Genomic DNA, 17,357 nt, shown 5'->3' with positions numbered 1-17,357 from the left:
AAGCATCTCTGTTTCTAGGTGGAGATTAGCAGTGAAGGTTTGGGCTTACTCAGTGAGTAGGAGAGGTGAATGGCCTCTAAAACTGCTATCGCAGAACTGAGGGGAAAGAATATGCTCACACATTTTGTATGCATCTCTTGTATGCACTTGTGGACACTTACAGTACAATGAATAAATCTCCTCATGAGGCCTTCCACTGGAGGGAAATAGACTAAAAGAGGAGAAGCTGTTGACTGTTTTTCTGCCTCTCCTTCCTCTGAAAGAGTTTCAGTAAGAAGTAGAAGTAAATCCAAGCTGTTGTCATTCTTTCGGGAATAGTCTCATCCAGGACAAGCAGTTGAGAAGAAAGTTTAGTACTGATCAGTCATATTGCTTGCAACTTCTGAGAGGCATTCTTCAGCTGAGTCCTTGAAGGATTGGCACAGTAGAAGAGACAGATGTACCAGCATCAAGATAACCTTATTAGCCCTCCAAAGATTTTCGTTAAAAGTAATTTCCCATTTGGATTTGTCTTTGTTATGTGTGTCTGATGTGTAACCCACTTCCTAGTGTTAGCTACATGTCTCTTCTTGCACCCAGACTGCTGAATGTGAGCTCTGTGACCTTCTGCTCAAGAGCCTGGTATAGCAACTCCTGATTTCAATTCACTCCAGGTAGCAGCTGTCACACATGCTGAAGCTCCCCTCCTCTCCCAGTGCCTTCTGTTAAGCATGTTGGAAAGCCTTACACAGCAGCAGCATAATTTGAACACTTTTGAAAAATACATGATATTTTGAAATACGTGGAGTAGGGAAGGTGAGGCAGCATTCCTCAGAAAAGAGATTTGTAAGGTGCTTTAAAACTTGGAGTATGTAGACATTTTCTGTAAAGCAGAATGGGCTGTAAAACTTACTGTAAAACTTTCAGAAAAGGCTTTTCAGAGCTCCGTCAGTAGTTCATATTCTGTATGCAGCTTCTGAGAAGGAAGAAGTAAAAAGTCTGTTCCCCTCTATAGCATAAACCTCTCAGACACTAGAGTCAGGCCTTTTACGTGGTTAAAGCATGTGCTCCTCCTCAGTTCCAAACCTTGGTGGGCTCCTGTGTCCGCTGCCCAACCTGTCACAGTGAAGGTCCAATATGAAACGTTTCCACTGCACTAATTAGATAAACCTACTGGCCCCTGAGTTACCAGTGATTCCAGCATTGAAGAAGTAGCTACAAATAAATAGGATAAGATCCTCATACGTGAGGCTTAGATGACAGCAGGAGACAACTTTCTAACCCTCAGAGCAGGAAAGAGGAATCAAGTAACCAGTATTTTTTTGCCATATACTCCAAGACTGAAGTGGTTCTGGACAAAAGCAGGAACTAGTTCTTTACATCCATAGAAAGCATCAAAGCAAAGTTTTCATGAAGTTCAACAAGGCCACTGGCAAGGTCTGCACCTGGATTGGGGCAATCTCCGATATCAGTACAGTCTGGGGGATGAATGGATTGTGAGTAGCCTTGCGGAGAAGGACTTGGGGATACTGGTGCATGGAAAATTAGATATGAGCCAGCAATGTGTGCTTGCAGCCCAAAAAGCCAATGGTATCCTGGGCTGTGTAAAAAGAAGCATGGCCAGCTGGTCGAGGGAGGTGATTCTGCCCCTCTACTCCGCTCTCATGAGACACCACCTGCACTACTGCGTTCAGCTCTGGGGCCCCCAACATAAGAAGGACATGGACCTGCTCAAGTGGGTCCAGAGGAGGGCCACGGAGATGATCAGGGGGCTGGAGCATCTCCCCTATGAGGACAGGCTGAGAGAGTTGTGGGTGTTTAGCCTGCAGAAGAGAAGGCTCACAGGGGAGACCTTACAGCAGCCTTCCAGTACTTAAAGGGGGCCTACAGGAAAGATGGGGAGGGACTCTTTAGCAGGAAGGGTAGTGATAGAACAAGAGGTAAGTTTTAAACTGAAAGAGGGTAGATTTACATTCGATATTAGGAGGAAATTCTTACTGTGAGGGTAGTGAGACACTGGAACAGGTTGCCCAGAGAAGTTGTGGATGCCCTCCCATCCTTGGAAGTGTTCAAGGTCAGGTTGGATGGGGCTTTGAGCAACCTGATCTAGTTGATGTCCCGGTTGGTGACAGGGGGGTTGGAACTAGATGATCTTTGAAGGTCCCTTCCAACCCAAGGCATTCTATGATTCTATAAAGGTGAAGGTGATCTTGTCACCCAGTGGGTTCTGATTTCATAAGTCTTTACCAACAATACTGTCTGAAAATATCCTTGCTACTTATTTCTTTCTCTGGTTCTTCTGGCAAAGCTGTTTGCACAGCTGTCCTGTGGTCCAGAGCAGGAGAATGACCAGCACAGAAACAGTGTCATGGGGTGATGTGTTTGGTTTTTAGCCAGCTCAGTTCCTCAATTGAATCACAGGCCAGCCAAGCTGAGATTTTTGCCAGTGCAGTGCAGGTCAGTATGTGCTGCAGCCTAAAGGCAGGAATGAATGGATTTAGGGCCTAGGGAGAAAAGAGGGGGAAGAAGGTGTCTAGGAGGCAGGAATACCCTTAAGCTGGTGCTGCCATCAAAGACTGTCCTGTGAAAACACAGCTGGAGTCGTGGTGAGGCAGGAGAAACAAAGCCAGCAAGATTGGAGAGATGTTCATTCCAGTTTCCCATACAATTCTTGCATTCCTACTCTGCCCAGGACCCCTACAGAGAAAACCTTAAAGGGCAGAACTCGCACAGCTCTGCTAATAACACATCTGATGTGTGAAGCCATCCAGTATTCACATCTCTTGGCTTTTTATTATTGCTCCCTAAAATGAGTGCTAGATATTTTCTTGCTTTATTTGTACCGCTTCGTGCTTCCACCTTTAACGAGTGTTGGAGGAGTGCAGCAAAGTAGCAGATTCCACTGGCTCAATGTTTCACTAGCTTTGTTTTAGAAGATTACTTTAACTGGTTAGCCTTCTCCATTTGGTCTTATTACTTCAAGTGCTGAATAGGATATTGCCTGGTGATATTTTATTACACTTGGTGATGCTATATGAATTCTAAGCTGAACTTTTCTCTTCCATAGGATAAAAAATTTAAGGTTGGAAACAGCCAATTTGAATTTGAAGCTTCTGTTGATGAATCAGATGAAGGAAAATTTTCATTCATGAGTGAAGAGGTAAATGCAAAAATATGATTTGCCTACCAAATATATTCAGTTCTTATAGTCCTGTTCCAGTGTCCAGAAATATTCAGGTAATACCGATTTCCCTCAGAGAAGAAGGTCACCTCTGATGGAGACTCTCTTTGGTAGTAACAGTCAAAGGCAGCAGCTTTGGCCCAGAGCTCCTGGGGTCTCCCCCTCAAAGCCCTTGATCTTTCTTCTTGATTTCTCTATCTATGCAATCCATGAATTCATTGAACTGTCCCTGGAGGAATTTGGGACCATGGCTCTTTTATTCTTCACTTGTTATGCAATCTGGTGAAATCATTGAGGATAAAAGATGAGAATTTGAGAGCTCTCCCTCTCCCCACTCCAATTCATTTTCCTTCCCATTTTACATCTATAAAAATGGGAATGGTAACAGTATGTTGTTGTTTGGCTACTTACTAGCTATGCTTCCTTCACTCTGGTTTATTTTACAGGGAAAGGAAATAATATTTAAAAAAATAACCTATTTACCAAGGTCAAAGTTGGACTCAAATGTTATGCTGACTTTAACCTTTATGTCTTATAAGCTTATTAACAGTGGTTTTGAGAACTAATTAGCATTTATGCAGCATTTGAGCCTAGCACAAAGCATTTGCATTGTATTTTTCTTTGCTCTTTTTCCTTCACGCCAGTTGTTATTGCTGCTGTCTTTCAATATGCTCATGTCTTGGAGCATGTGAACCTTGTGCTTTGGCTATAACGAGGGGGTTGTACTGCAAAAGATGCAAGAGATTTCCCCTCCATGTGGTGCGAGTCTGCCGTGTCCACAGAAGTAATGGGGCCAGATGGTGTGGGAAGGGAGAACTCAGCAGGGTCAGCAGTTATACTTACTGACTATGAACAGTACCTTTGCTACTTGGATACTTATAACCAAACGTAAATTAAATCAATGAAAAGTGAGTATTCAGATATTGTTGTCCTTTGGTACTTAAAAATTCTGATTGTGAAGGATTAGGTTCATTAAAACATTTTTCTATAAATGTATTTGGCCAAAATGAAAGAAAGAGCATAAGGTTTGGGATAGTTTCTAAAACCTTCACAGCTCTGATTATTGAGAGTCATAGAAAATGCATGAAATTAACCTTGCCAAATGAAGGTATAAATATCTCTATTGTGTCATCTTTTCCAGTTCTCCTATAGTGCAAATGAGACCCTACGACTTCACTTATCCATAAGAACAGATGAGGTCAAGATTGACAGCAAACTGATGGGTAAGTATGAAATATGGGATTAAAGGGAGGTTAATTACAGTAAACAGGAATCTATTCCTTCATAATTTGGAGTCATGTGAATAAGAATGTTACCTTTGTAGGTTTTACTGGTTTGGGTGAAACAATTAAATCTGACAGATTGAAAGTTATTAATAACAAACTCATGAATTAAACACCAGTGTTGTATACATTAAAGGCTGATTTAAATATGCTACCATTATTTTGCTACCATTATATGAGGTCAGCCTCACCTCTGTGCCTGGGAAGATCATGGAGCAGATCCTCCTAGAAGCTATGCTAAGGCACATGGAGGACAGGGAGGTGATTCGAGACAGCCAGCATGGCTTCACCACGGGCAAGTCCTGCCTGACCAACCTAGTGGCCTTCTATGATGGAGCAACTACATCAGTGGACAAGGGAAGAGCTATGGATGTCATCTATCTGGACTTCTGTATGGCCTTTGACACAGTCCCCCACAACATCCTTCTCTCTAAATTGGAGAGAGATTGATTTGATGGGTGGACTGTTCTGTGGATGAGGAATTAGTTGGATGGTTGCATGCAGAGGGTAGTGGTCAACAGCTCAATGTCCAGATTGAGATTGGTGACAAGTGGTGTCCTTCAGGGAGCCATATTGGGACCAATACTGTTTAATATCTTCATCAATGACATGGCTGGATCAAGTGCACCCTCAGCAAGTTTGCAGACAACACCAAGCTGAGTGGTGCGGTTGACACACCTGAGGGAAGGGATGCCATCCAGAGGGACCTTGACAGGCTTGAGAGGTGGGTTCATGTGAACCTCATGAAGTTCATGAAGGCCAAGTGCAAGGTCCTGCACCTGTGTCAGGGCAACCTCTGGTATCAACACAGGCTGGAGGGTGAAGGGATTGAGAGCAGCCCTGAGGAGAAGGACTTGGGGGTACTGGTGGATGAAAAGCTGGACATGTCCCAGCAATGTGCGCTCACAGCCCAGAAGGCCAACGGTACCCTAGGCTGCATCAAAAAGCAGCGTGGCCAGCAGGTTGAGGGAGGGGATTCTGCCCCTCTACTCTGCTCTTGTGAAACCCCACCTGCAGTACTGCGTTCAGCTCTGGGGTCCTCAATATAAGAAAGACATGGACCTGTTGGAGCAGAGGAAGGCCACAAAAATGATCAGAGGGATGGAACAGCTCTCCTATGAATTGAGGCTGAGAGTTGGGGTTGTTCAGCCTGCAGAAGAGAAGGCTCCAAGGAGACCTTATTGTGGCCTTTCAACACTTAAAGGGGGCTTATAAGAAAGATGGGGACAAACTTTTTAGCAGGGCCTGTTGTGATAGGACAAGGGGTAGTGGTTTCAAACTGAAAGAGGGTAGATTTAGACTAGATATAAGGAAGACATTTTTTACAGTGAGGGTGGTGAAACACTGGCACAGGTTGTCCAGAGAGGTGGTAGATGCCCCATCCCTGGAAACATTCAAGGTCAGGTTGGATGGTGCTCTGAGCAACCCGATCTAGTAGAAGGTGTCCCTGCTCATTGCAGGGGAGTTGGACTAGATGATCTTTGAAGGTCTGTTCCAACACAAACTATTCTGTGATTCTATGATTTTCAAATTCACATCTGCTCTGGAGGGCAATCCTAATAGTGCAGCTTCACAGTTCAAATGTACTTAAGTAGTTTGATTTTTTGTTTCCATGGCCATTTCCCTTCCCCAATGAACTTTCCCCCTCCAGTAGCAGAAAGGGGATCCTTCTCACTGCCTCTCATATGGACTTTACCTGAAATCTCAGCTTTCAGCTGTGTCTCAGCTCAGACAGGTTCTGCAGTCTTTGTGTCTGCTAGCTATCAGCAATACACAGAAACATTCATTGTGCTTTAAGCTCATTACTTTAGTCATTTATTTCTACAGCAAAAAAAAAAATGTAAAAGTGTTTTACAGCACAAAGACTTGGTCTCTGATATAAATTCCTCTCTAAATATAAACTTCTTTATTTCTTTCCACATACAATAATGAAGCAATTATGTCTGTGAACCTATCAAAATCAGTGGAGCAGTATCTGGGAGCTGGGACCTACCTTACACTCCTTTGAACTGAAGTTTAAGGCATAATATTGCAAAAAATGTGAGGCAACATGCTTGTTACTTGTGTGATGAGTCAACATCAGGAAAACTAATACTTCCCCCAAGTAATTGCCCCTGCAGATTAATTCTTCAGACCATATTTTTCTATCTGTACAATATTTAAATTTATTCCCTTATTGGCAGAATAGAAGTATGTTTTTAGAAGATTTTCCCTATGGCTCTGTGTGCAGTGTTGAAGGCACTTAAAAGAGGACCTGGCATGAGTGTTACAGGGAGGTCATATTACAATCTCACACTGTCTTAATTCCATTCCAAAGGCTGTGGTGTTTAAAACTGCAGAATTTTGACCAAATATTCCCAACATCTTTTTTCCAAGTCTGGGAAAAACATAAAAAAAAAAGAAGTAGCTAAATTATTAAAGGAATGTTATCATTCAAATTGAAATATAGAACCCTTGCAAGAGGGGAAATTGAAAAATTATCAACAAATGTCTATTTTCATTATAAAAGGGACTTTTTTAATCCAAATTCTCTGCTGCTTTTAAATTTCCTTGCCATATGAAATCCTGAGCATGATGTTTTTTATGCATCTTGAAAAGAATTGGCTTTGGGTATATGGCTGCTGCTGAGAAGCACCTTTGAACCTGCCAGTGAAAGAACCCTTTCTTTGTATAACACTTAGTGAATACTAAGTTACGATAGCGTTTTTACATCTCAAGCCATCAGGGGTTCTGAACAGTATGAAATCCAATATATCCCTTTTATCCTTTGTCCTTTTTATCAATGATTTCACAGCTGGTATCTCAAGGTGATGGATAAGAGTCTGAATCTAATGAGTGGCTTGCTGCTGGTACATTTAATGAGCTGATCAGTGAACAGAGGGAGTGTTTAATGCTTTGAGGCCATAGCTTTCTCCGTTGCATTTATGCAACTGGATGTGAGGGACGTCAAGACGTTGCAGCGCTGACATTGTTTACTGAGTGATGAGATGAAAATCCCTGCCCAGCCAATGAAGGATAACAAAGTAATTCAGTAAGCGTATTGCCGTGCCATACCAGGTGGCCATGTGGCAGCGTGGGTGGGAAATGCAGGGTTTAGGAAGGCAAGGGGAAGATTCGTTTAACAATATTACCTGCTCAAATCCCTGTGCAGTAGCAACCTTTCAGAGTGCTGGATTAAGAAAGCAATCTGGTTCCTGCAAAAGCAATTCACAGCATAGATGTGAGGAACCTTCCTTGCCGCTGCCCACACCATCTCTTCTGCTTATAAAAGCAAACAGCAACATACCAGGGCTGTCAGTCTGGTGCTTTTCCCCAGCACTGCGTTCACATCCAACATACAGAGTGAATAGTTAACACACAAAGTGTTGAAAATATTGCTTGGGTTATGTTTGTTGCTCGGTGACTTCTGTATTGATGTGCTCAGTATATGAAGCAAATGATACTACTCCTGCTTTGTGCTCATCGATTCCTTGAGAATTCAAGATAGGGGTTGAATAAAATGGATGTTCTTTCTCATTGATTCATTGTTACAAATGCTGAAGTCCCTTGGCTTTGCATACATCTCCAATGATGTCTCAACTGAGTTTGTGCTGGTAAAGCTACTTGAAATCAAGTGGATATGATGATTAGATGTAAGAAGGGTTAAAACCAGGCTTCATCATTGCATTAACTCTTCAGTGTAAGGGCAAGAATAAAAACATGTTATTCTGTTAAAGACTAGCTGTGAAACTGAATGCTGAGGTTTTAAATATGTAGCATTTAGAGAAAAACTGCTCTTATGAGCTAATATGCTCTCATGCAAGTGGCAGAGAGGCTGTAGCCAAGTTTTGGGCATCTGTAATATTGCTCATGCCTAGCAGGGGAATAAGAGCACTGCTGAAAAATAATGGAAAACCAGCATTCTCATTTTACTTTTTCATTTCGGTAGAAATCTGACATGGTAGCCTCTTGAAATTAGATTTTTAAAGTTACTGCTGCTGCTGTTATCTAGGAAGTTATCAAGTGCGTTGAAATGTTAGTGACTGGAGGGTGGTTTTGCCAGTGTCCTTCCTACAGTCCTGCTCCTCTGAGAATAAAAGTTTTATTTAAATAGACATTTTTGATGGCCTTACCATATGCAATCTCAAAGGGATTTATCCTAGTCTCTCTTGCCCACATCTGATCACTTCTGTTTACTCTGCTTTGCTTCTTGCATCTTTAAGGATGAACATCCTTTGAAAAAAACCCAGTGTCACTAAGGGTACCGTTTCTTGACACTTAATGAGCACATAAAAGAGCTCATCACTACTGGAAAGGGGAGATGTTGAGTCTCTGTCTTGTACTCACCACTCCCATCTGTGAGCACATTTAACTCTTGAAAGAGCACAGGAGGAAACCTGGATAGTTTTCTGCTGTTCTGGTAAGTTAAGTTGATTTACAAGAAGACTCAACAAGTGCCAGAGCCTCGGTGGCAGAGGGTGAGAAGCTGTGTGGCCAGAAAAAAAGAGCAGCAAAGAGTAAAGAGAAGCAGGGATGACGGGAAGGAGCAGAAAAGGAGGGAGCAAGAAGTTTCCCTCTTTACAATAATCAGCTCACCTTCCCAGGGAAGCAGAGCACTCACACACTGGGTAATCTGTGGAACTTGCATGCTTCCCCTAGAGAAACATGTGGCATCTTTTCAGTCCGTTTTCTTCTGGGCTAGCGCTCAAGTGCATCTTCCAAATGTTTTCTTGCAAGCCCAGGCTTTCTGTATGGTGCTGAACCACCCAGCTTGTCTCAAGGTTTTGCATCTATTTGGAAAAATTAATTTTGTTCAGTGACTCTGCATCATGACAGAGATTGACGGTGGCCAAAACAAGCTTACTGTCTGGGACAATTGGTGCATCGTTCCTCAGTAAGAGAGGCGTGACTGTCAGACCTCATTCTTGGCTCAGAAAAACCAGAATTAAACCCCACTACAGAAAGAATAAGGCATACATCAGGACAGCAATTCAAGAAAAAAGGGAAAACAAAAGCAAGAAAATAGAGAGGAATGGAGAAATGAAGAGGTATTAACTTGAATAACACTTCATTAAGTGTTAACTTTCTATTCAGTTCAGGCTTTAGCGATGATTTTGGAAAGGCCCAAATTTCCTGGAAACGGCCTACAAAGGCAGCTCTCTTCCTTTAAATATGCGACTGGCAGAGGTCCCATGCCAGCTGATGACTGTCCCTACCGACACCCATGCAGAGTTTATACCCTTCCACGTCTGACTCCTGGTACACCAGGAGGACCTGTTTGTTTGAACTAGTCTTTGAACAGTTGTATAGGCAGGTTCATTGAGGATAGTCAAAGAAAGGACTTTGTACTTAAATGTTTTGACATGCCTGGGTGAAAAAAATGTATTTGGGTTCTACCTGATAGTTTATTCATACTGTGCACATGGATAGATTTCAGGTTTTTCCATGCAGGGAAAAATACAGTTTTCTCTCAGCATCATTCAGGGGTTAAGTACAGAGTGTGCATATTCTTCACACAACTCAACTGAGCTTTGTACATAGGATTAATTTTCCTTCCTATAACACACTCAATATCCTTAAAACAGAGGAAAATGTCTAAGTACACTTACCATTCACATTTCAGTGACTCTGTACAACTGCTCTTATGGACGAAGCGACTGCAGCTTATGCCTCGCGGCCCATCATGACTATAAGTGTGTCTGGTGTGAAGAAGATGGCAAGCCCAGCAAGTGCGTTTATGAAAAACTCTGTCACGCTCCTCCCACCGACACGTGTCCTCATCCAGAAATCACTCGTGTAAGATTGCTTTTTTCTCTCCCTACCAGTGTATTATTTTTCAGGAGAAAGCATCCAAGCAAGCTCATACTGAAAGGCAGTTTTTTTCCTAGGATGTTAAGTAAGCCTCTGAAATAGCTGCAAGGAAATAATGCCAGTAGTGATGTGTGTGAGAGATTTGTAAAGACTCAAAATAAGAGACTGAATGGACTCTTTGAGACTCCTTGTTTTTCAAGCCTTGTCCTCACTGTGCCAGAAGCCAGGCTAGCAGTGTACGCTTATATGTGGCACTTGATTCTTGGGAATTAGCATGGATTTTTTTCTGTCCTGAAGTCCTTTCTACCTGAAATAAGTCTATAAGAGAGGTTCACTGCTCCTGGAACTACAAGCACTTAGCAGGCTCATTAACAGGCTTCAAACTAGGCTTTTAAATAGTATTTAATAAGGGAGCAAGTTGTTTCTACATCACAATGTGTTTTCCAGGTGTCAGTGATACTTTCCAGTCCACATCGGCATTAAACTCAAGGCTGTACAAGTTGAACATAAAAAGTCAGAGAGGCCAAATGTGCACCCCTGACTTACTCTGCAGTTGGAGCATTCACGCAGGGCAAGGGAAGAATGTTGTCCACCTTGGTGGACCAGTAGCCAAAGCAAGAAGTGATAAATCCTTGTCTTTTTCAGCCACAAGCCAAATGCTGTTTTTCTGGGCATAACTGTCAAGAAAAGAGTGGTATGTACTTCTACTGGGCAAATCTAAATTGCTCTGACAGTGGTATCAGTACTTTGAAACTCAGACACACAGTTTGATGAGAACATATCCCAAGCTATCATAAAATGCAGTAACTCTATTGACAGAGGTTGAGTCGTAACAGGGATGTTTCACTCAATAGGGACTGTTTAATTCTGAAACCTGGGCTCAAACTGGTAGAGACGCTGAATCTCCTGAGGCTGCATAGTTAGAGGTGCAGTGTGGGTACAGGCAGACCAGCAGCCCGCTGGATGAGGTTGGCCATGATGGTGTATTTAAGAAGAAATGGCAGGTAAACAGTTGAAGTTTGCCAAGGAAGGCAAATACCCTGAAATCTTGACAGAAAGTGTGGAGAAGAATACTTGTGTGATAGCTTTGCCCAGATAAAAATGATTTGAGTGGGAAGGGAAGGGAAGGGAAAATTAAGAAAAATAAAAGTGTTTTCACCTGGGATACTGTTTTGTACATGATTGTGGATTAAATACTAAATACTAAAATATTAGTTTTTTCAAAAATTTTGTTAGCTCCAGATTTGAACAAAGTATTTGGAAACATCTACACAAACTGTGGAGTCATTTTTCAGGTAGTTTATTTATGGATGGAGTGAAAAGGGATGGCCAATGGACAGAAGTTTTAGGGAGCTGAACCAGTGGGAAAACAGAGCAAGTGATTCTGGAGGTGGGCTGCGCAGCAGGCAGCAGCAGCCAGGTCTCTGTGCTCAGACATGCTTAGGTGTAAGAAACTCTGATTGTGATGGAGCAGAAATTAAAGTCCAGATTTTCAGAAGCTGTATTTGTTTGGCTTCCAATTACTGCATTTGGGACTGTGCAACCTCCCTCTTCTTGATGGTAAACTTGCAGCCCTCCAAAGCTGAAGACCTGAAAAGGTCTTCCTGGAGGTGCTCCAAATATTACATAGGAAAGCAGGTTAGTCTCCCAACAAATATTCAGGATTCAAGTGCTTGTTCAGGCCATATTTCAACCTGAGAAGTCCACTGCAACTGCAGGATTTTCTCAGTCCTCATTTTAATTGCAAATTATTTAATTAGCATCAGCCCGTATACTGCAGCATCCTACCATTCAATGCAATAAGGAACATAGGGGACTAGAGGAACTTCTGAAGACACTATGTGGGGCAGCAGTGTGTGTTAGGAAGGTGCACTGTTCTGATGTGAACCTAAAAGGAGAAAATCATGGCAAAAAAAAATGCTGGAAAAGCTCCATGGAATGATTGTGAGAGGAGCCCAGCCCGATCCATTTGCTTTTCAAAATCACGCTGCTTTAGTAGAGGAAGCAAACTCTGTTCTGAGTAAATACTAGGCAGGAGTTTTGTACATAACAGTTTGCCACAGGAGACACGAAATCTGCAGCTGATGAATACTGGTTCTGAGCTAACAGATGATTAATTAACATTAAAAAGTTACATAGCGTGGTTTTGTGTGGGTCCTACAAGAAACGTCTTTTGCTTTTCAAGTGTGGGTAAGTCAAAGTAGCTTCAAATAATATGGAAGAGCAACATGGTCACTGCAGTATTTAATTTTGCTTTTTTTTTACTTTCCCTCATGCAAACACAGATTGAGCCAAAAACTGGACCACTAAGTGGTGGAATTCTTTTGACCATAATGGGATCTAATTTGGGAATAAAAGCAGAAGATGTAAAAAATATAACGGTAGCAGACAAGGAATGTATTTTCAAAGAGGAATTCTACTCTGTTTCCACAAGGTAATTGCTGGATATTTTTCACAAGATTGTAGAAGAAAAAAGGAACTTCTGTACATTTTTGGGAGAAGATGATCTTCCTGTGGTAATAAAAGGTTATCAATAGAAGAAAGAACTAGTGCAATATACCTGCAATATTTCATAGTAACATGTCTGAGTATTTAAAATTCTTGTAGATTCTAATACACCAACAAATTTACAATAGCATACTACCATCCTACTTTTGATTGATTGATTTGTTTTTCCTCATTTGTCTGAAAAGCTTTCATAAACTATTACTGCAGATATCTTAAGACTATTTATTTGTTTTTAAATTAAAGGCATCATAGGTGTGCATCTAGTCATTAAAATCTTTGCTAAATCTGAACCACAGTGCAGCCAAACATACAAGGTTTATGGGAAGGTAAGCAAAGCAAGAGGAAGCTTAAATCTTTTTGTCTTAGTCCAGCCACAAAGTTACTTTCCTGGGGGCAGGGAGGGAGCCTGGAGTTTTGCTTTAGCTTTAGATGACTAAGTTTCATCACAGAGCCAGCAAGTCCATGGATGTTGAATTGCCTAAGCAGGTTGGTAGATGTTTTGCGGATTACTTGTCACACTCTTAAGCAATGCCAAAAATTAAAACAGTGCCTTAATTCTTCTAGGTATCTAGGTGTTTACTACAGATTATATCAAGCATCTAATTTCAAGAGGGAGATACCCTTCTGATATTAGCTGATAAAAAGCATAGCATGAAGTTTCAGTAGTAATATTATGAGTAATGACATATTTTAAGCAGTGTGATTTTTCTTTCATTCAGTTTTGATATTTAAAGCTGCAGTTGAAACCTTGGCTTTCTTTCTCTTCAGTTAATTTAAAGTGTAATACAGTGACTTTTTGCTATTTCTGTGGCATGCTTTGAAAGGGATTTTGAAGACACCTAGGTGATTTTTTTAGCTTTTGAAAAATGTTTAGCTTTAGTCAGTTAGTGGGTCAGGCATTTAGAAGCTTTACAGGCCCCTAGGATTTATGAATATTTGTATAGCTATATATCTCTTACTGCTTCCCAAATTCATTGCCATCACTCGTGCGTTTACATGTGCATCACCATCCACAAAATGCCCAACTCTTTTACAGTCATCTTTTCTCATTCCCTATTTTCAGTGTTTGCAAAAGCTGCACTGAATTGCAGCATAGCCTTACAAGAATTTCCCCAGCCTCTTGGCTTTTTCTAAAGCTTTTTGATATTTTTAAATACATGGAAAGGAGCCAGAACTGAGATGACTGGTTCCTTGTATCATAGCAACATTACTGGTTTCCTAAGCTCTGCCAGTGTGGTAATGGGTGAGAACAAATGCAACGTGCATAATGTCATTTATCAACAAATCAGGGGGTTTTGAAGGATGTTCTCCATTAGAGAAGCCTTGAAAAAGAAGTTATTCAAAATCTCCAAATAGATATTTGTAATTTTCTGTTTTTATCTTCCTCCATTCTTTTGTTTTATTATTACCTTCTTCTATTTAATTTAATTTAAAAAAAAAAAAAAAGTAAGTGCCTAGTCTTGCTCCCCTATCCTTCTGCAGTAAAAAGCTAGTCATTTTTAGGAGACAGTTGCTCCCATGGGCAGGAGAGCAGCAAGATTTAAGGCTCTTAAGGGTGCTTTCTGGCTCTGCGGTGATTTAATTGTTGGCCTTGGAGAAGTCATGTTCTCATTCTTTGTAGTTTTCCATTTGTAACATGGGGGAAGGGAGGCAATGCCTTCGCTGGGGAGGGGAGGGAGGGGACTTTTCTCAGTTAAAATCCCTGCTAACCACTCTATGGCGTTTCCTACACACACACCCCCCAGCCCCGGCCCCTGACTGCTTTCCCTAGCTTGACATATGGTAGAAATTCTTCCAAAGGCACCGTTTCCTGTTTCTGCCTGACAAGAAGATACAACTTCCAAGAATACAGTAGAGAGATGATGAGGAACAGACTCAGGCAACCATACACATGCCAGGACATGCAAGAATTTAGAGAATTTTGTCCATTTGCCAGTACCCAGGCACAAAAGTCTGGAGTGATCTGCAGAGGGACTTGACAATCCTTTTATTATAAATCCCGATTTAAGTAGATTATACCCAGTAATTTGGGGTTGTTGTGGTGGATTTTTTTCTGTTTGAGGGTTTTTTTTAAGCAGTCATGCACTGCTTGAGGAAGAATAGCAATAATCCCGGAGAGAAAGAGCGGAGGAAATGAGCAGTGATCCTCGGGGTGTGTCCTATATGAAACTGTCTGCCTGCACAGGCTGCAAACATTATATACCTCCTTATCTAACTGTATTATCAGCTCTCCATTAAGCATTTGTCCCAGTTTTCAAGTGTGTCGAATCCTTGTTGCATTTTCATGCTTGTATTCTGTGGATCACCTGTTTGAAATAAAAGTATAAACATACTAGCTATCACTCAGCAGCAGTGTTAGTTAAGGCAGTGTTTTCTCAGCCAGTGTTACTTGACCTCTGATTTTGCGTGGGTTATCTGAAGATTTATTTTCAGAGAACAGTAATTCTAAAGGGATTTTGATCGTAGGTGTGAAAATACAGTAGTTTAAAGCTGAAAGATAGCAGGATGCCCAACAAAAGTATCAGCAGCTAAAACACGAAGTTATAAGATAGCTGATGGTCTGATTCTTACATCAGGGAGCATGGCGGGGGGTCCTTCATTTTTTTAACATCCTAAGGTCCAGTGAAAACCTTGTGTAGGAAAAGTTCATCTCTGACTTCTGGGCTGAATTTGAGTATTCTGTAGAAGGCACCTCTACTAACTGACTGCTAAAGTAGCTGTTGTGTACAGTGCTCAGGTTTCAGTTTTACCTACCTTTAGATAGGAGATTAAACTATTGTTGGGTGTTCTTGCTGGGAATCTGAGGCAGCGTTCAAGTACCTTGTGTAGGATACAGCGAAGTTAGTGCTTTTGCTGGCAGTGTGTGGTAGCTCACATACATTGCACTGGTATTGCAGCTGCTACTTCTAACAGATAAACTTAAGTTCTTTCTTGCTAGGATTGTATGTCAAGTGGGATCAATGAATGAACCAAAACAAGGTCAAGTTGAAGTTGACATCAATGGAAAATTAGGTAAATCACCAAGTGAAGTGCTGTTTACATACCAGGTAAGTGCATTTTTTTCAGAGACCTGTTTTATACCTTGTGCATGACTTAAGATAGAAGTTTACCTGTTAAGCACAGAGTAGATTGTGTTTGCCTTACAAACTTTGTTTCATCAATAGCACTGTCATTTGTTAGAAAACACTTAACTTGTGCATTTCTTTATGCAAAGGGTGTACCAAAAATCTAGTCTGATCAATAGATCCAGAGTCTCAAAATCGGATGATGTTGTTTGCAATTCAAGTCAAAAAGATGTGGTAGAAAAGAAACTGTAATAAACTTATTCAGTAGTCACATAATATCTCTTAAGCATCACTATTGAATAAAAAAAATCAGCACTGCAAAAAATTAGGTATTATTTAGACGCACAGTTGGTGCACTATTTTAATCACAGTGTTTAGTCTAGCCAATGTTCTTAATTACAAGAATGGATGCAGAGCAGCTGAAGAATATGTAATGAAGGTACATTAATTTTTTAATCATTTATTTCATTCAGAATTACAGCATGCAGAGTCACAGACAGTGTGATGTGTGTTCATATTACACATGTGCTTTGTTTTCAGTGTCACTGTGAAGGAGAATTTCGTTTGTGTCTTAATTGCTTTACCCTAAATGTGACCCTAGGTTATAGCTGGTCTAGCCTGTGGTTTTAGCAGCAAGTAGCTTTATGTGTATCTATAAGGTCTTCAAAATTTGTAAAAGCCTGTGATAGTTGAGAGGTTTAAATAATATCTGTCCTCATATTGATACTTAAAATTACACCTATAAACTGTAAACCTGTAAAACATTAAGGGTGGGTTAGGCTTTTATCTTCCCCTGTATTTAAATTTCTGTCTCATTGATTCTTGATATCTTGTGAGAAGAAAAGGAAAGGAGTTGGCAGTAAACTGTAGAATAAGTCAAGAATGACATTCAACTGAGAAGAGACTGTTCTTGGTTTTGCAAAACAGGCCAGAAGTGTTTTTTCTATAATTTCCAATCAAATACCTCCTCTCCCTGGTGGTATCTCTGCAAAAACCACCCTTTTTGCTTGAAAATGTCCTCTGTTCCTTTGTGGAAATGTAGGTTATAATTAAGTCTTTCTTCGCCGATCTCATTCATCTTAACCAGAGAACAATATAATCTCCCGTGTTTATGTGTTTGTGGTCTCTAGGACAGAGGCTATGACAGGAAACCCTACATGAGATGAGATTTTGACATGAACCCGTTGTGTTGGGTACATTTTACACCAGTTCTCCTATGCTTCTCCTGTGTGTAAAGATTCTCCCATGGTTTGCATGAAAACCACAAGAAGATGTTATGGAGTGTGTTGAAATGTAATCTGAAGCCCCCATGTAGGCTTCGAAGCCTGTCTGTGAACTTGTTCTGTTGTGATTCCTGCTCAGCCCATCTGGGAGGCGAGATAAGCAGCCACCGCCTTTGGCTACTTAAGGGAAAGATTCTTGATCTCCCATCAGTGAGGTGCTAGGAGAAGCCACTCTGCACAGGTGTCATCCAGGTGGATGTTTTCCTGCAAGTCCAAGATTCCCTCTGTGCCAATCTCTGCCTGCATTGAGGTTACTGAAATATCAGAT

At 41.2% G+C, this 17,357-nt stretch overlaps 1 protein-coding gene across 1 annotated transcript in view; it reads left to right on the top strand.

The window, feature by feature from the left end:
• PLXNB2 (plexin B2) overlaps window positions 1–17,357 on the top strand; it is an 84,207-nt gene that overhangs the window by 20,202 nt on the left and 46,648 nt on the right. The window contains exons 10-14 of the mRNA XM_010581286.1: window positions 3,047–3,139; window positions 4,302–4,383; window positions 10,046–10,218; window positions 12,519–12,667; window positions 15,680–15,788. Of these exons, the coding sequence (XP_010579588.1) occupies window positions 3,047–3,139; window positions 4,302–4,383; window positions 10,046–10,218; window positions 12,519–12,667; window positions 15,680–15,788 (606 nt within the window). The remainder of the gene's footprint in view (window positions 1–3,046; window positions 3,140–4,301; window positions 4,384–10,045; window positions 10,219–12,518; window positions 12,668–15,679; window positions 15,789–17,357) is intronic.

Source organism: Haliaeetus leucocephalus, unplaced genomic scaffold (genome assembly GCF_000737465.1).
Source record: "Haliaeetus leucocephalus isolate CR32 unplaced genomic scaffold, Haliaeetus_leucocephalus-4.0 Scaffold763, whole genome shotgun sequence".
Lineage (NCBI taxonomy): Eukaryota > Metazoa > Chordata > Aves > Accipitriformes > Accipitridae > Haliaeetus > Haliaeetus leucocephalus.
This window is presented reverse-complemented; position numbering and strand designations above follow the sequence as displayed.